Genomic DNA, 20,138 nt, shown 5'->3' with positions numbered 1-20,138 from the left:
GGCATGCTGGATGTTATAGTTACTAACTGCAATTCCCAGTATTCCTTGACACAGCCTATGGCTCTGCAGCTGACACAAACCAAAACTACAACTCCCAGCATGTTACACAATAACCTTAACTGTACTATACAGTGCAACATGCTGCAACACCCACACAACCATAGACTAGTAACTAAATGCAACTTCCAGCATTTTCTGACACATAAATTAGAGTAAATAAAATGCAGCACATAAACTGGAGAAGCAGAACACCCCCCCAGTAACACAGCGGCGTTCAGTGTTTTCCAATCAAAAGACTCCATATATATAAGTCCCTATAAAGGCCCCTTTCCTAATAAAAGTTTCCAATTTTCTTTAAATAAAAATAATGTACAAAAATAAACAGAAGTGTTATCGCTGCATGTGGAAATGTCCAGACTATTAAAATATTATGTTAATTAAACTGTACGGTGAAAGGTGTAAATGTAAATAATAGTCCAGAATTGTTCATTTTTGGTCACTTCATATGAGAAATTTTTAAAAGGTGATCAAAAAGTTACATCTGAACATAAATGGTTCCGATAAAAACTACAGATCACGGCACATAAGATTACCCTGGGCTTGTCTCGGGTGTAAGAGGAGCTACAGCTCTCCCCCCGCTAATACCCTGACATGCTGCGATCGCTGTGGCCGCTATTAAATCATTAGATCACCGCTGTGAAAGTTGACAGCAGTGTCTAAAGGAATCTTATATCCATCCCTGGTGGTCTAGTGGGGGGGGGGGGGGGGGGGTCAGACTATTTTGGTTGAAATTATTTTATCTACCAGGACAAGTGGATTTTCTTGAGGGACAAGTAGATTGTGTTCCGCTTTAGTCCCTTGGACAAGAATTTTTTTTTTATTTTTTTTTATTTCCACACCCCTGTAACTGTTTTAGAGCACAAAAGTTGCGGCGATATTTGAGGACTTGCGCCAAATTTATCAAATGGCGCACAGACTTTGATAAATTTCACTGAGGCAACTTCTGAAAAAGTCGCAGATTTTGTGCGGACATGCGACTTTTGTGTGGAAAGTCGCATATACCCTGACTCAAAAGTCGCACAGAAAATGTAGGGCAGGGCTGATTTGACCTGAGAAACTGTCTATTTCTGGGATCATGCAACAATTTTACGACATTCTGCAAAAAGTCGCACTTAGTAAATCAGTGACCACTGCCCAAAGTGCTCTGAATGGGTAAAAATCATGGAAATGTTTCTAAAGCAATTGTCGCACAAACCCAATGTGCAACATTTTGTGCAACAAACAGAGAAAAAAGCTGTTTAAAAAGTTTTCTAAATATCTTGATAAGCTTGATCTGTTGGTACAGGGAAGCCATATGTTGTAACTGAACTGAAGAATTGTGTAGTCAACAGTAGCACAGTGTCAGGCCAAAGTTGTCTGTGGCTCAAAAAAATATTTTACTGTGATTGTTCACACACATTGGTCCAGAATTATCAATCTTCCTGGAAACAAAATCAAAAGTGATTTGCCCATAAGAACCAATCACAGCTCATCTTTCATATCTTAACGAGCTCTGGTAAAATGAGCTGTGATTGGTTGTTATTAGCAAATCAGACAGTTTTTATCTCTGCTAAATTGATAAATCTGGGCTAAAGAGTTAGCACGTATAAACATGCTGTAGACCCCAAGAGAGAGGCTACAGGTTGGAGTAGTTATCATACCTGCTCTGCTGCCAGGGCTTCAGCATAGCTCTCTAAGTAATCACCAAGCAAAACTGATCCCACAATTGTTAAACCTTTCCCGGCCTTCAGCTGAGAGGCGAAAGAGAGCAGACGTGGCTGTGACACATGTAGATCGGAGTCTAGCTTAACCAAAACAAGAAGCTGGGGTCTAGATTGAGGAAAAATACATTCTGTTAAAATAAAAGTAAAATACACAAATTACTACTACTTAGCAAAAGTGGTGTATTACCTCCAGTTTTTAGTGTGTGGTGGTCCTTCCTCCAGTCGCAGTAAAGCAAAACGTGCTGCACTGAGAGAAAGACCTCGTATCCCATCTCCCCATTCTTTCTCTGCTCTATACACAAGGAGTAAGAGGTATTCAGAGTAAGAAAGTAGAAGGCAATCTTTCTAAGCTGAGAGAAATGTACAGCAGAGCATCTACCCACCCATGATATTCTATGTACTTATAGATCATTCCTGCAATCACCATAGAGATGATCGCATAATACCAGGAGGAGATGAACATCAGAGCCAGACAAAGCGCCATACCAAGGAAAGATAAGGTCCTAAAATCAAATTAAATAGTGATAAAAACTGCCAAGAGAGGTCACATAACATGACAATCACAATGTCTTTGTTGTTTTCTTATCAATAAACATCTTTATTGACATTTTCCTTAATTAACAACTCATGCATACAATTATTACAAACACACATTGGGGGAGATTTATCAAAACCTGTGCAGAGGAAAATTAGCCCAGTTGCCCATAGCAACCAATCAAATCGCTTCTTTATTTTGTAGAGGCCTTGTTAAAAATGAAAGAAGCGAGCTGATTGGTTGCTCTGGACAACTGGGCAACTTTTCCTCTGGACAGGTTTTGATAAATCTCCCCCATTATGACTATAACTCCCTTCCCACACTCCCCCCTCCCATCCAGATGTTAGTACAATATATAAAACATTCTTCTCACCATTTCATTATTTCCCCCAAAGGTTTTGGGATTTGCCTTTTATTTTTTTACTTTTACGCTAAAGCAAATTCATATTGTTCTAAATTAATCAAAGCCGTTTGTCAAATGCAGGGAATCTTTTTGTACCATCTATGAATCACCAATAATGTAACATAAAACTAATAATCTCAGTAGAAACCCTCCTTCCTTCCTGAATCTCCAAGAATGAATCTGCAACTTCAAGATTTAGTTTCCTCTTTATTTTATTCATTACGACCTTCCAATAGGCCAGCATTTCAGGGCATGCCCATCATGGATTACAAAAATCTGCTTCTGTTTCAAAGCACTATGGAGAAGCAAAGCTTGACTTGCATCTCATTTTATATAACATTTTAAAGGGAGTAAAATAATATACAATATATGTAGGTGTACTCTGCCCCTAGGCATCATATCCATATCCAAAGGATAGGGCATAAGATGTCTGATCGTGGGGGTCCCGCTGCTGGGACCCATGTGATCTCCATGCAGCACCCAGCATTCTGAAAGTGACGACACAGCACGCCCCCTCCATTCAGGACTATGGGAGGGGGTGTGGTTTGATGTCACAATCATGGCCACCCAACCCCAGCATTCTGAAAATTACTACGGAGATTGCTGGGAGTCACTGCGGCGGGACCAACACAATCAGACATCTTATCCCGTATATTTTGGATAGGGGATAAGATGCCTAGGGGGTGGAGTACCCCTTTAACTTAAACATTTTATTCACAGTATTAACAGAGGAATTTTTGATATTATGCACACAGCTATCCTAGGTCTCCTCTGAGATTTCCTACAGTCCTTTTTCTATCTCTCTCTAATATTCATCTAAAACTTCTTAGAGGTCTTCTTTGTGGTCACACTGTGATCCCCAGAGGATTGTCACAAAAAATCCAAAACAGACATCACAACAGTAATAAAGTCAAGTTACACAAAATACTTTGGTCACAGGACTTTGATGTAATTTTCTATCAGGTAACCTGGGTCGCAATATAACCCAGCATTAATATTAGATGCTCTAAGTTGTACATGACAAGTTACAGTAAGATTATAGAAAGGTAAAGACCTACCAATGATAATACTGAAAGCGGGGGCGCCAGTTTGGAGATCGAAGTAGGGTCTGCAACCCACAAGCCAAGTTTACAAAAAGATAACACATGAGGAAAAACCTATGATAAAGAAGGGTGGACAATGGTCAGTATCAATTTCAACAGCTATAGGTTGAAAGCTCTGCAGGCAATAGTAAAAGGAATCATTTTCATGGACTAGAGCTATATCCAGATTAAGTTGATGAAACGCGGTCCAAAATTTGGGGGGGTATGGAGGTCATATAACAGCATGTCTTCACCACTTCAACTACTGTAAGGATTGCCGTTATACCGCCTTTAAAATTTTGCATGGCAAGTATTCAGACTCTATGTTGCTATGACACTTAAAATTTTGCTCTGGCTCCTCCCATTTTTCTCGAGTCCCCCCCAATGACCCGAAACACTCAGCCAAGACAACAGGATTTGCCTAGGAACAACTCTATGGGGAAAAAAATAATCAAAACCTGTGTAGAGGAACACTGGTGCAGTTGTCCATGGCAACCAGATTGGGTTTTTAATTTTTCAGAGGCCTTTTGAAAAATGAAAGAAATGATCTGATTGCAGTTGCTCATCGTAACTAACCACTCTTCCCCTACTTAGGTTTTAATAAATCTCCCCCTATGTATTGATGGAAAAGCTTTATCTACATAACATCTATCTGATCAGATTGGACAAGCTGCTGCCTGAGTAAGCGGATATTACTGCAACATCCTAAAATGAACCACAAAATTTGCTGTGTTGAAAATTGCCCAAGAAGTTAAATTAGGTTAACGAAAATAGAAAGAACCAGATATTTGTATTGAGTTACACAGACATAATATTAGGCACTATTCACATAAAAGTATTTATTTTTCAAAGATTAGAAAATGTTTTCTTTACAACAGTATGCCTACCCTGTTTTCATTCCTTTCTATAGAAGAAACAAAAAAAGATATAGCTGACATGTCTGTTGTAATAAACATTTGTATTTGCATATATTACCAAATCCGGTAGGGCCTTGTCTAATAACCTGCAGCAGCTAATAACCGGCAGCGGTGAGGCTAGTAACCCTTTAGGACCTGCAAATTCAATCGCACAACCTAAAGCCAGTGAAATACTGGGGGTGGTCCTTTACTGAAGCTGACTACAACAGTGTGATTGCCTGATCAGCTGACATGACAGCCAGAGAGTCTCTATCTGTCTTTGTGCCGTCTGATCTTTATTTTGTTTCTCCAGGCTGCTTTGGCAGGCTGGAGAAGAATAGCGCTGATAACACTAATCAATGCTATCCCCTATGGGGACTTATAAATAGTGAAAAAAATTATAGAAAAGATAACATAATAAATGTGAATACCCCCTCCTTATAAAAGTTTAAATAACCCCCATTTTACCATTTTTTAAATAATGTCAACAAAATGAAATAATGTGTGGAAATATTTAAACCGTTAAAATATAATATTAACAAAACCTCATAATGAAAGGCGTATATAAAATACCAAAGTTCCAAAGTACAGATTTTTGGTTACTTTGTATACCCAAAAAAAAAAAAAAGAATCAAATGTCCCATCAAAACAAGATGCCCCCATATAGCAGCCACTGGGGACTTACAACATCATCAGTACCGGCTAATACAGCATCCGGAGGAATCCTTATGTCCTATCATTTATGACAACGGGCTATCATTGCATGTGGAGGAATTCATTCATTGGTGAACGAACTCATGGGTATCTGAGGGAGTGGTCCCTGTGTGGAACGTGGTCTCTTTATTATCATTTCTTATCTGGGGCAAGAATTGATGAGATACCAGTATTTCCTTTGTTATTATATACCTCTGAAGAACCCCATTGATTATCGGGGGGGGAAATACGTCGGGTTGTAGTATTTATCTAATAACGTTGTTTATGCCCGTGCCACTAACCACTTAGTATTTTACCTTATCCTGTCTATTGTTTATACTGGTTTATCTGTGTGTTCTGGCAAAGAAGGCATTGTTACCACCTTGATGATATTTTCTTGCTTATTACAAATCTATGTTTTTCCGACCTGAGGGTCCTTTTCATATCACTATGGGTCGGTATGATTTATCTTGTAACTATCCATTATTAAAGGTTAAGTTTTAGTGATACTTTTTTGCCGTCTGTGATATGATATTGTTGTAATTGTGTTTACCTACAGAATAAAGATAACATGTCATTTTAACCGTGAAGTGCACTGCGTAGAAAAAAAATCCTGTTTCAACTGGCCAATCCTCTTGTTCTGTAAGATAAGCTGCAGCCAAAAAAGTCTAGCAGCATAACCCCACCTCTTGATTGAAAATGCACACTCAGGCGTGTTAAGCATTTATGTGTATGGAACGATCGTATAAGATAGCTCTCAGATGAATAAGCGTGTGTCTGACAGTGATCTAACATGTAAGGACAGCAGTATACCAACGTCATGCTATAGGACACCTGGAAAGAAAAAGTGACTGAAAGTGAAGTCACCTACTGTGTAAATGGCACTAAAGAGACAGCTTCCTTTATTTTGGAGGAGAGCTTTGGCATATTTATGTAAAGACCACTTTGAGGATAAAAAAAATACATACATTGATAAGATTGGTGCTACCAGATCCAAAGAAGCAATGAGAATTCCCAACTCAGCAATCACAGCAGTGAGAAGCAATGCCCACGTAGGCTCTCCATTACTTTTTCCATGTCCAAACACCTTTTTAATGGAGGGGGGAAAAAACAATAAAGCTTAGGTATATTTAGCGTTTCCTTTGTTCTCAATCAGTCTTGCATCTATTTTTTATCTCTCACACACAAACGACACAGACAGATTCAACAAAATTTAAGTCAGATGCTTCATCAAATCTTACCCGTAGAAAGGGTATAATTCCGTCCTTAGCAATAGCCTGTAACAATCTAGGGGCACCAGTCAAACTCTGCAATCCAGCTCCACAAGTGGAGAAAAAAGATCCAATCACAATGACCCAAGGTGATGGCCAAGAGAGCGCACCTACCACAAGGGTTCCTTTCACTGCATCTCCAAACCTATAAGAGACAAGATAAGACTATCACTCTGTACAAGCCAGGCTTCTGAGCTGCTGCGGACATCATACTCACTTATCTCTGAGAACCACTCCATCAATGCAGGCTCCAAACAGAAGGACATTGCTCAAATCTGAAATTCATTTACAGTTAGAGGAATAACAGAAAAGTGTTTGTTTTATATACAGAGCATACTGACTGTGGCATCTGAGGGGTAAAACAACAGAGAGCTCCAATCCCAGGCATTGCAGTGGGATATTGGCTTTTACAGCTAAGTTCAGAGATCATGATGGCATGGCTACACAGCCGGCATGATCACCATGGTACACTAATAGGGTATGGTGAGGTAACAGGCCTCCTACCATGATGGCATAGTACATATTGGGCAACTAAAGTATTACACACTCTGAAGTTCACCAGGGGATTGCATGAGGTTGAGGATACAGACACTGCTAAATGCTATCATTACAAAGTCAGATGAATGGGTGAAACTTGCAATAACTGTTAAAGAAAATATGTTAGGGTGCTCTGATTATAAAACTTATAATCAGGGTTTCTTCTTATGCCCTAACATAAATAAGCTTGTGGGTTTATAATTTATCTGGCAGTTCAGAAAATTGTCAGATGGGTCTCTGAACTTAAAGGAAATCTCAGAGCTAAAGTGTCATAGAGGCGGTGTTCTGCAGGAGATACACCTTCCCTATCCCCAAACCCCTGCCTGCCGTTATTGATTCACATACTTGGCTCATCCTCCAGCACATAGCTGTGCATGTCAATCGAGGCAGGGGGGAATTGGGGTGGGAGGAGGCATGCATCCTGCAGCACACATTGCCTTTGACACTTAAGCCTTAAAGGGGTACTCTGCCCCTAGACATTTTATCCCCTATCCAAAGGCGGCGGGACCCCCGCAATCTTTCCTGCAGCACCCCCTGTCATCTGGTGCTCGGACCCTGATGACTGGCGATGCAGGGGCCGGAGGATCGGGATGTCACGTCCCCGCCCCCTTGTGACATCACGCCCCGCCCCTTAATGCAAATCTATGGGCGTGGCGAACATCAGAACATACACATTATATATATATATATATATATGCAAAAGCAAAACAGGGATCTTGTTTGTTTACGCCCCGAATGCATTTTAAATACCTTAACCATGGCGTTTTCCATATATGGCATATTGGGTGAGTGCAGCCTTGCCATTCCGCTTCCGTTATCATTATTTAATCTAATACATGTGCACTGATTATTGACACATTCATGTAATTATGTATTTTATTCGTTTCATATGCAGCTTTTTTAATTTTAATGATTTTACTTGGGCACCTGACACTTTGTATTCACTGTCATTATAGTTGCATTTATGCTCTATATCATCCTTGTGCCTTATTTTTATATGTATGCATTAATTGTTTAAGTGTATACTCTGATTGTTTTACATGCAAATTTACATTAATATACTACCAGTGTGGTCACTATTTGTTGCCTGAGAAAAGCTGCATTGGCAGAAGAAATGTTGCTCTGTATTAACATGGAATAAAACACCTTTACATATGAAGATTTGTGTGCTGCAGCTATTGATTTCTTCTGGATATAAATATATCAGCCAATTAGGACTCCCCAATAGCAATAGGAAGGGACACTTGTGCTACTGTTGGGACAAAGAGAAAACAATAATATTCTACATCTACCTGGTCCTAGCATCTCACAACAGCACAGTGATGGTGATTTAGCAAGTATCAAAGTTGGCAAAGTTTAAGACAGACCTAACAAATCTGCCTGCCTGGAGAAGAGTGTCAAGTCTATAATGTTTGAAGTCAAAGAAGTACTCCAAATAGTAGATTGACATCTGTCCTATGGAAACAGAACTTCTCGATATAGCCTTTGTAGAATGGGTAATAATAAACTCAGGTGGAGAGAGTCCGGCCATGGATTAACAGTCATTACTACAGTCAGAAATCCACCTATAAATAGATGGGTTGGAGGCCTTCTTCCCTTTATTCTTCTCAAAATCAGTATATTTTCATTCTTATGAAAGGATTCAGACCTTTAAAAGATAGATCTTTAGACATCTGCCACCCATCCTATGACTTTAAACCGGTGAAGGGTGCAGAGAATGTGTGTGCAGAAGGTCCTCCAACCCTGCCTTAATGAGCCAATTGTCTTAGTAAGGGATAACTCTTATCCTGGTGGTGTGGAGCTTATCCCAAAGGCTTCACCCTTGATGTGAACTGCGATGCAAAGGTATTTACTGTAACTTGGCAGTATGGTAATATGAAAATAGTTATTACTTAGGCCAAGTGATGCCATGAAATCCCCCTTTGAGAACCATTCTGACAGATTCTATTCTTTCCATCCGGATAACTTCATAACCATATCAATCTCCATTTCCCTAAGGGGTTGGGAACCAAAAAGACAGGGGAGTGTACTCTGTGCAAGCCACAAATAGACGCTCTGTCCTGATCTTCACTGCCCAAATGAAAGGGCGCTTATAAACTTATATAAACTGTAATAGAAATATAAGGCTGGGGAAGTTAATAATGTCCTGCCACACACAAGGACATGGAAAAAACTCACAGCTCTAGTGGGTTGAGATACATAAATACATTGTGCTAGGGGAAGTGTTTTTAAGTTATTATCTATATATTTCATAAAAATATTTCCAGGGGCACACAGGGGCAGAGACATCATATCATTGTGCAGCTATGTGAGGCTAAGGAATACATAACCATCTCTCACATGAGAGCATGCAAACACCTTTGGTATGTGGTGATGGACCATGACACTATGTTTCCTAGTTGCTAGTGACATTAAAATGTAAATTAACCACCAGTACAGGATACAGACTAAAGAAGTTGTAAGTATTGCCAAAATTGTGCCAATTGGGATGGATTTTTGAGCATCCTTGAGGTCACCAGAACGATTAGAGCCTGCCATAATTCCTGCAAGAAAGCAAAGTGCAGAGTTATGGACAGCTGCATTCAGCATCCTTAATAGCCATAACTTCTCATCTCTAAATGATATTGATTGAGTCTAAATATTAAAAATAAATGTCTGATTGTAATTCAAGGATTCATTATAAAATCTTGTGATTTTAAGCAAGCTGTTCGCACTGTGAGAGCTCTCAAATATAAGGCCACTTTCACATGGCAGTATTTGCACTGGTATTTTGCATCAGTATTTGTAATCCAAATCTGGGAGCAGGTCCAAAATACAATAAAAGTACAAACCTTTACATAAGGATGGTTTAACACAACAGTATTTCAGGCAGTATTTTTCATCAGTATTTGTAAGCCAAAAGCAGGAGTGAAACCTAGAAAAAAACTTTAATGGAAATATTTTGTTCCTCCATTTTTGAACCTATTCCTAGTATTTTACAAATACTGATGCAAAATACTGGTTAAAACTGCAGTGTGCTACCAGCCTTAGACCAAGTTCACACATTGTAAAATGTACTAATGTATTTTATTTTGAACAAGCATTTTTTTCCGTAATCAGCAAAAGAAATTCCAATTTTTTTTGCTGATTACAGACAAAAATAAGCCCATAAAATAAAATACATCAGTACATTCTGCATTGTGTAAACTTATCTTTCTAGTATTTATCTGTTGTTGTTCCACTTTTGGCTTTGCTTAAAAATAGTGGTACAAAATATTGTTGTGCGACCTTAGGCAATACAGTATGTATTAAGCAGAAGTTAGAGAACTTCAGAAAAAACAAGACAGTGTCAAATGTAAGAATGCAGGCATGTGACTTGTGCACAACTTTAACATCATATCTTTCTAGTAATATATTGTTAGGCAACTTTCATGTTCCTCCCTCCATACAGGCTGTTGAAACAAAGGTGAATGTCCAACAACAACAATGTGCATAGATTTAAAAGCCACCATACACCTCATACTTCAGTTGGCCAAACCCGCTGCCTCTGGTGAGTTTGGCTGACTGTTTAAGGTATATGGTGGCCTCTCGACTCTCCACTGATAAATGATGTTGGTGGAGAGAAGAATGGGGTGTGCTGGATTTTTGCTGCCCGACCCTTATGTTCTGGGAGGGGTAAGCAAGCGCCAGAGTAGTCTGGCTGCAGATTGCCCCTCCCCATAAACACCACATGAACATTCGGCCATGCTAAACATTTATGTGTATATGGAAGTTGGAGAGATGACTGTCGGCTAACAAATTTTCGGCCAACAGTTATTAAAAATATATGCTCCTCTTAAGGTTTCCCAGATCAAGACACTCTCACAGAGAATAAGCATAGTAAAAATAAAGCAGGAGCTTTGTGCAGATAGACTACTGTAAGGAGTAAACAGATGTTCTTGCTCTATGGATTACAGTCGGCCAATTCAGTATATGGCAGATTATGTTGTAACATCTGTCTGATAGTAAGTCATATTCCGGTACACATTAAATGACTCAGTTTGAAGTTTTCTAAAATGACCAATCTCTTGGAAGATACCAATTGTTCTTGTAGACATCCACACATATGCTACACACATGCCTCTCTAAGTAATTATGCTATAAATAGGCATAAAAATACATCCAATACCTGTAACGGATGGGAAAAAGATGCCAACAAGTAGGGTGAAAGATGTTGTAATGTCAGCAATAATATAACTGCTGGAGGGAGAGCCCACTGTATCTGAGGAGGGTAAAGATGCCTTTTCTATAATCTCCCCCTTCTGCAGATAATTGCTCCAAATGTTTTCTGTAAAGAGACAAGCAGATAGAAGTCATACAGGATAACAGTAATGGGCTGGTAAAGGGAAGGGAGAGAGGAGAAAGAATATGGGGTACCAGCAATGATGCCACTACTCAAGCCTGGAATTCCTTGTATTTCTGTGACATTATTGTGGTAAAAATATTCATCACACGTCGCATTCAACAACCCAGCTGGGTGACAGAAACGGTCCCACAGGTCAGATGGTGATGTTGTGTTTTCTGTCTCTACTATCTTGGCACAAGTGCTAAACTCTAGTCTGGACAGTGTTCGGTTCCCAAGCAAGCAAACGCTAAAACAAAAACAAAAAACAGGTTAAAGACAACTGTTCCTTTTACAGAACATGCATACAAACCATTGCCGTGAACGTTGTATGTGCACACAAGAGAAGTTTGTTAGTTTCAGAGACTATAATTCATAACTAATGTCAAAATAAAGGAAATAAACAAGTGAACTACACAGCATGTGAATGAAGCATAGCCATTACACCCATCATTTGTATTACGTTATACTAGACCTATATTGACAGCTGCCAAGTTTGTCTGTTAAGTGTCAAACTGAGGTCATGTGCTGGGACTGAACATACAGTCATGGACATCTGAAAACCAGCCAATGTATTCCCGAGGCTATAAATACAAAGCTTTCTTTTCTCTCTTTCATTTAAAAGTGACCTCAGCCCTAAACTACAGCAGTAAATAATTTATATGTCTTTATTCATAAGACTTACGGGAAATCGGGAGGTGCAAAGGCAGATTTCAGTGCCCCTGCATAGATAGCCAGGATAGACAGTATGACGCAGGCCAGAAACAGTGATGCCAGCTTGTTTACATAGCGTACACCCACAAACACAATGACAGACATGAGAAGGAGAAATCCAGTGCCGTAAACCCGCATGTTATTCAACATGGCAGCCGAGGACTCTACAACTCCTTCAGCTTTGAAAATGACTGCATCAGGAGCAATGTACACCTGCAAAAAAAAGGGGGGATTGTCAAAAACTGGATACATGAAATAACATCAAGCAATGGCATATGGAAAAGATCGGTATAGCAACACAGTCCGTCTAAATGTATGTTGTGTGCAGATGTATGCCCAAGGCTGGAAAATGGCAGATGCTTAGCATTTTTTATTCCACTTCTAATTCCCATCTGCAATAATGTATTGTGCATCTAAAGAATTTAATAAATAATAAGATTAACCCCACTCATACCCACAGATATGCTCCGATACACCCAGGGGTGTAGCTAGGAAGGGAGCAAAAGGGGCATGTGCCCTAGCTGCCATGTGGGGCACCATCAAGCTTTTTTTGCCTTGGCCCGGGATATTTCCAACAGGGTTTAGACTGCAAACTGAACCTTCGCCCTAGGTGAAAGCAAGATTCCAGCTCTGGATACACCACTATTACATGTCTAGCAACACAGGAATAATTAACATGGTTGTATTTTTGGCCTTTGTACCAGTCACATTTTTTGAAGCATATGGTAACAGATTCCAGTGACAAGGTTTTTGTATGTTATGCTGCTAGGATCGGTTACAGTATTTATCAGGAATTGTGTATCTTCTTTGCTCTAGGTCTGAGACATAGTTGTATGATAGTATATGTTGAGCAGTGCACTTCCCTTTTTCTATTGCTGTAAGTTCAGTTTAATATCAGACTAAAAAGTTTAAATTGAATTCTCTCACATGCAGGTTCTCTTACCAGGAATATCTCTATGGCTCCAAGTATATACATGGCTGTAGCAAAAGTTGTACCTAGATAGAAGCAGAGACCAACAGCTCCCCCAAACTCAGGACCAAGAGCCCGGGAAATCATAAAGTATGAACCTCCCGCTGAGGAAAAAAAAATATTATAATTAAAGAGGCAAAACTGGCAGACTGTGGGTTAAAATAGACAGTGGTGGTAAGAAAATTCACATTTTATAACAAAAAATAAATATGAAACAGGCCAGAAATAGCGATGTCAACTTGTGATATGGCGCACAACACACACAAATGGCTCTATTTACATATAAAGATGTAGTCATGTGATAAGTCTACAATATAAGCTATAATAACATACTACACTGACCATGAAACAAACTGTATATCATTTAGATGTATAAGGAAGGAAAAAAGCTGCAGCCTGAGATGTCAATATAAGAGTTCTTTACCTGGTACTACCCCATTTGTTGCAATTGCACTCATAGAGATAGCGGTAAGCATTGTCTGAAAGAAAGAAACATTGACCCTATTACATTTGCTAAAATAAATGACCATTTCTAATCCATAAATGTTACTTTGTCTTCATAATACTCACACAGCAGCAGCAGGCAAACACAATGCAAAAGGCATGTAGGATGCCGGCCGTCCCCACCACCCATGGCAGACGGAGAAATAGGATGACTCCAAATATATTTTGCAGACAAGGCAGGTAAACTCCCATTACTGTTCCCATTCGAGGGGCCTAAGAAAATAAAAGGAAATAGGTGTCATTCATAATCTTCTGCTGTAATGACTGGGTTTATGATGAATGATATAGTTTCCATGTTCTCACCTTTGCTTGCTTCTTTTTGCCCTCTCCCTCTTCTTCATGTTCTTTAGCGCCCTGGGGGAGGTTGGTATAGTTGGCTAAGCGATTAATAAGAGAGGAGACCTTGGGCCGTGTGTCCATTTCCTCCTGTACACAACAGGGAATAAAGAACAGACCATGATGTATATGTATAATGCAGAGAAATAATAGAGACGCACTCACCCTTAGATGTCAGCAAACGTGGAGGGATTTATTGGAGGACGGAAGTGCAGTACATCACACAGGGGGAACGAAAAGACACAGCTCCGATAGCTGCGGGACCTGAAGGCCTGACCAAGCGGTGTGTTTTACTGCGAAACGGAGCCGTCACCACTCCTCCCGCAGCTCTCGGAGCTGTGTCTTTTCGTTCCCCCTGTGTGATGTACTGCACTTCTGTCCTCCAATAAATCCCTCCACGTTTGCTGACATCTAAGGGTGAGTGCGTCTCTATTATTTCTCTGCATTATTCATGTCGGACTTTTTCTCTGAAGACTGCACCCCCTGTATCAGCTCCATACGGACGCCCACATTGCATCTGCTCCTAGCGACCCCATATGTATATGCTCTGGTGCCGAGAGGTTGTTTGCTTTCACATTCTATGATGTATATGTACACACAAGTAGGGAGAAAGAAGCTTCCAGCTGCTTGCTCAACAATGCTTTTTCAATGAAATTTCAATTGGTTCATAATCATTTCCTATTCTAAAAAATTTGGCAAATTGATCTGTTGGGTTACCTGTCCAAAGTCAGCCATAATCTGTGCTAAAGCAGTCCATAGGAATATCATGTCTGTTTGCCCAAGCCAAATCGTCATATTATAGGAGAATTCAGGCAAAAATAAATTATTTCTCCTATATGCCAGCCTTCTTCCTGGTGCCTGGGCCCATTACATCACACTGCCGGTCAGCCTATCACCCGCTGAGGCGGTTTGGCCGACGATTAGCTGAACACAGCGTGACATGTTGGGTATCAAAAGTTGGAAGAAGGCCGGTGCCAGAGGGCTGGAAACCTATTCTTGCTGTTCTGGGGGAGCGGCAGAAGGTAATTCAAAGTAAATTATTTTTATTCTGACAGCCCAGTCATATAGGAGAAATAAACATTTTCACCAGAGCTCCCCTTTAATATCAGACACAGAGAAGACAGCTTTTGGCCAACAAAAGTAAGGGCTGTATTACACTTCCTGACTGCTACTCATATGAGCTCTAATTTCCTAGACTGAGGCTCACTTAACTGCTGATTGCTAGATGGTTTCGTGCAGCCCTTAACTTCCATTGTGTGGCCCTATTCCACAGGGCGATGTGCGGATAAAACCATGCCATCAGTTAGGTTTGATTGTTCATCAGATGATAGTTGGGCCTATTTCACAGAGCAATTATCATCCTATTCAGCCAATAATCACCCCTGAAGACTGGCTGTTTACAGGTCTTTGACAGCCAGCAAGATATTATCCAACCCAAAGTACAATTGTCCCGTTTTGGTAACAGAAAAGGGAATGTTCTCTGCAAAGAGATTTTAAAGCATGGCTGCAAAGAGTCTCTTTGTGTGATATCATGTGATTCTTATTGTCAAAAGACAAGTTCACAAAGTGCCATGTATGTCTTGCTTGACAGTTAACAGAATGCTGACAAAACCGTGTCCTCAGTAAAGACTGCTACACAGCTCCTCCTTAAATAATATATTTGTCTATTTATATATATTCTGTTTGAATATATATTATATACATATTCTGCAGCCCTGCACAGAGATTGTTATCACGTCAGTTCCTGTCCTTATTAGGGCTCACAATCAGTACATTTATGATGTGTGGGAGGAAACAAGAGAATCCAAAAGGAAACCCATGCGAAGTCAAGAGAAATAGTCAAAGTCTATACAGATGTTGTCCTTGTAAGATTTGAACCAAGCACCTCAACATTTAAAAACAATAATGCTAACCGCCATGCTAGTTACCATGCTACCCCTTCTTACCTCAAACAATGCCAGATTTCTGTCATATGAATCTTCCCCCTCCTCACTATGGTTCTGATAAAGAGTGGAGTTTTTCCTCCGATCAATCTCTGTAGTAGACAAAGTTGTGTTAGAAAACCTGTCATGTCCCTCTCCACCACCATCATCATGTTTGGCATTAGCTAGTAAAACCGTACCTAGTAACTTGCTATTCTCCTCTGTTACCGATGTCTGACTTCGATCTTAAGAGAGAAAACATAATAGGATTAGTGATTCTAATTGATGCAGCAAATCTTTATAATGCAGGAAATAAATTCTTTTAATCTGCTCTACACACTGCCACAATGGAAGAACTATCATTATATATAAATATATATATATATATATATATATATATATATATATATATATATATATATATGACATGAACAAAATTGTTGGTACTCTTCCAACAGAACAACCCACAATGCTCCTCGAAATAACTTAAAACTGACAGAAGTAATAATATGTAAAAAATTACTGACAAATAATTGATGAAAAGCAGACATTGCTTTTGAATTGTGGTTCAACAATCATAAAATCAAAATAATGAAACTGGCCTGAACAAAAATGATCAAACGCTGAACTTAACCCTGAAAAGACTGCAATATTTTTCCTCTCTCAGAGCAATATTATTAATATGTTGTTTCACAACATTTTAAGGCAGTCGCTGCAATCAAGTTATTTCTCTAAGGGTGGAAACACAATTGTTTTCAATGGAAAACTGCTGTTCTGACTGCAGAATTCCACCAGCGGAAAGTATCACTGCTTAAAGAATGAACATGTTAATTCTTTGAGTGGAATTCCACCGTACTGTATTGCTGTTTATTTGACGGCACACATCCGTGCAGTCCTACCAGCATGTGGGCATTCAGCTGGCAGACCTCCGCTGACTGAACGTCCGCAGTGTGAACAAGCCATAGCTCTCAATGAGACTTCTGCACTGGTCTACCGGTATCTTGGTCCACTTCTCATAAGATACTGCTCCAGCTGCCTCAGGTGTAACGGGTGACTTCTCCAGAATGCAAGTTTCAGCTTCCTCCATAGATGTTCAATAGAATTCAGATCAGGGCTTATAGAAGTCCAATGTTTTGCTGCCAGATGCAGTAAAGCAGCCCCAAAACATGACCGAGCCTCCTCCATGCTTCACATTAGCAGTGTTTTTCTCTTTGTATGCTTCACGAACATAAAACTGATGTGACTTGTCAAAAAGTTCCAGTTTTTTATCTGTTCAAAGGACAAGCCACAAAGCCTCTGGAAAAATGTTTTTTGGATAGATAAGAAAAAAAAAAAGAGCTTTTTGGCAAGTCACATAATTTCTATTTTCACAGATGCAAAAATGAAGCAAACCATTAAAAGAACACTGCTACTGTGAAGCATGGAGGAGGCTCTGTAAGGTTTGGGGCTGGTTTGCTGCATCTGGCAGGGTACAATGAACCCTCAAGACTATCAAGGCATTCTGGAGAGAAATGTGCTACCCAGTGTCAGGTGTGTTGGTTTTAGGTCCTCCAACAGGATAATGACCCAAAACAGAGAGCTAAAAACACCCAGGAATGGCTAAGAAAAGTGGCCTTCTATGAGCCGAATCAAAATCCTATTGAACATCTGTGAAAGGAGCTCAAACATGCAGTCTGGAGAAGTCCCCCTTAACACCTGAGACAGCTAGAGCAGTATCTTATGAGGAGTGGGCCAAGATACCGGTAGGCAAGTGCAGAAGTCTCATTGAGAGTGACAGAAATCACTGGATAGCAGTAACTGCCTTAAAGGGTTGGGCAACAAAATATTAAAGGGGTACTCCGTTGAATTATTTCATCCTCCCCATTATTTCCGGGCTTCCACAATTTAAAAATAAACCTTAACTTACTTCCCACATCTCCTCCGATGCCGCTGGTATCACTGTTCCATTCTCCTATCCGGTATTCTTCCTGCTTCTGGGGCCCGACACATCACACTGCCACTAGGCTAATCGCTGGCTGCAGCAATGTCCCAACTTGGCCAGTGATAGGCTGAGCGGAGGTGTCATGTATTAATTGCAGCAGCCCAAGCATAATGGGAGAGGAAAAAAGTTTGCCAGAGTACCCCTTTAAGTTCAGGGTACCATCATTTTTGTCCAGGCCAGTTCCATTATTTTGTATTTTTATAATGATTCTGTTGAACCACAATTCAAATGCAATGTCTTATATAATTTTTTGTAAAATGTTATTTGTAATTACTTTTGTCAGTCTCAATTTTTTTCAGGAAGCATTATGGGTATTTCTGTCCTTAACAGAAGGGTACCAACAATTTTGTCCACGTCTGTAGGTGGAAAAGTTTGTGCGATCCAAATTGTGCGATGTCTATTTAAGATGAGCAGAGGTCTCCCGGCCTGTTGGCCATATGTTCTGTAGCACCTGCCGAGTATGAGGCAGCTTAAGTATACAGATTTATACATGCTGCATCTAACAGTTTGGGTTTAGTGACCCTTTAACATGCTTATCCTCACGTCTGCTGCTCATAAGTGAAACATATATAAAGAGATAGCATTACCAAAAAATGCATATATATTTAGAAATGCTTCTGTGATATGTGACAAGACATTTTTTCTGGATTTCCGGCCAGTAATCCTATTGAAATAGCTGCTTATAGCCTTAGATAGTTAAGGTTTAGTGTCTCTGAGTAATACCCTGTAACCGACTGTGACTACCATAAAGCAGTAAAAAGACCTATATGAATTCACTACATCACAAGTGAATCTGTGGCTCATTCTGAGCTCACGGTGAAGCTTGTGATTTCAGCTACATAATTCACCCACTTGTTTTTCTAAACCAAAGATTAGACAAAACCAGACTAGCAGACTGGAAGTGGAAAAAAAAAAAGTGTCCGTCACTTACCAGCCCCCCAGGGGTCATCATTCTCAGCCTCTCTAAGGGACGCTGAGCTTGTTTCTTCGGTTTCATCCTCTGGATCAGGCACTTTTGTCACAGTGAAATGTGGCATTTTGTTCACTGCTCTTCTTGTTCTCTTTTATAGACTGCTAATTACCTTTTGGCCCTTATAGTTTCTGCTCGTCCATGTTTACCTCTGTGTGTCTATACCTGTTTTGGGCTCAGTTTCCAAAGCTTTCTTGTAACATTGCAGTGTTATATGTTACTGCTACAAATCTTTTGTAACTTGCGTCTGATTCTTCTGCTACAAGTCTTCACTCTCTTTCTACCGTGCACTGGAAATCGCACAATATTCTCCCTCCCTCCCACTTTGTGCTCCAGCTCTTATCTGCTTATTGTGTCTCTTCCTATTTTGGGAAATTGAGTGGTCTTTTTCTCCCGTCCACTATCTTCCTCTCTCTCTTCTGTGACACACTCATTATCAAGGCTTCCCTGTCACATGTTTCATCCATGTGGGAGGTGCATGGTCTTAAAGGCACAGATACGTCACCAGTATGGAGTCAGACTACACAGGTGTGTAAGCTTGCCTCCTGTGACACCTCACGTGAAGCTCAAGCATTGTGGATTGGGTGCTGGGCCTGCAGTTGTCATTTGTTTCTCAGTGCGGTACAATAGGTGCCAAGCAGAGCGTCTGTGATTAAATTATTCCCATAAACTGCCTGGGGTGTGACTCACAAATGTACAATACATACATCTGTTCTAGCAACAACTTACTGAAATTAGCAAGGGTGCGTCATAACCCTGGGTTACCCTAATAAGAATATAACCACAATCAGACTATAGTGTGTCTGTACATAAGTTACACAGTTGTCTAAATCATTTGTGCAGATTCAGTATATATCCAGCACTAGTCTTTTATATGATTAAGAACATTTTAGTAATCTCCATTAAAAGCAAAAATTAATTAAATAAAAGAAAAATCACATTTCGAGTCTGGTACAAAGCTCTTACACAAGTGAGATTATGAGTAAGCGTCATGTAGCGGGCACAAAACACATCGGTTTGTACATTTCCCAAGTCATGTAAAATTAATTTTTTTTATTGATTTTTTTGCTTTTAATTGAAGACCAATAAAATGTGATGTTTTTCCTTATTGGAGAGAAGAGTGCTGGATATAACCTCCAGAGGGCTGTGGTTTTCTTATTTTGTTAGTGTAGTTCATATTACTACAGTCATAGAATGAAAC

At 39.9% G+C, this 20,138-nt stretch overlaps 1 protein-coding gene across 3 annotated transcripts in view; it reads right to left on the bottom strand.

The window, feature by feature from the left end:
• Nucleotides 1–20,138, bottom strand: part of SLC12A6 (solute carrier family 12 member 6) — a 57,933-nt gene that overhangs the window by 10,295 nt on the left and 27,500 nt on the right. For 2 of the 3 annotated variants that reach the window (XM_056528424.1, XM_056528418.1), the window contains 17 exons: nt 16,187–16,231; nt 16,011–16,099; nt 14,032–14,154; nt 13,795–13,941; nt 13,649–13,703; nt 13,198–13,328; nt 12,226–12,467; nt 11,576–11,790; nt 11,328–11,486; nt 9,625–9,723; nt 6,861–6,918; nt 6,614–6,788; nt 6,341–6,459; nt 3,760–3,858; nt 2,147–2,266; nt 1,951–2,055; nt 1,701–1,869 (listed from right to left, as the gene is read on the bottom strand). In XM_056528424.1, the coding sequence (XP_056384399.1) occupies nt 1,701–1,869; nt 1,951–2,055; nt 2,147–2,266; nt 3,760–3,858; nt 6,341–6,459; nt 6,614–6,788; nt 6,861–6,918; nt 9,625–9,723; nt 11,328–11,486; nt 11,576–11,790; nt 12,226–12,467; nt 13,198–13,328; nt 13,649–13,703; nt 13,795–13,941; nt 14,032–14,154; nt 16,011–16,099; nt 16,187–16,231 (2,150 nt within the window). Of the gene's footprint in view, nt 1–1,700; nt 1,870–1,950; nt 2,056–2,146; nt 2,267–3,759; nt 3,859–6,340; nt 6,460–6,613; nt 6,789–6,860; nt 6,919–9,624; nt 9,724–11,327; nt 11,487–11,575; nt 11,791–12,225; nt 12,468–13,197; nt 13,329–13,648; nt 13,704–13,794; nt 13,942–14,031; nt 14,155–16,010; nt 16,100–16,186; nt 16,232–18,898; nt 19,345–20,138 lie in introns of those variants that run through there. The other variant, XM_056528429.1, reaches the window with a different exon arrangement.

Source organism: Hyla sarda, chromosome 1 (genome assembly GCF_029499605.1).
Source record: "Hyla sarda isolate aHylSar1 chromosome 1, aHylSar1.hap1, whole genome shotgun sequence".
NCBI lineage: Eukaryota > Metazoa > Chordata > Amphibia > Anura > Hylidae > Hyla > Hyla sarda.
Note: the sequence above shows the minus strand (reverse complement) of the source record. Positions and strands in the feature narration are given on the sequence as shown.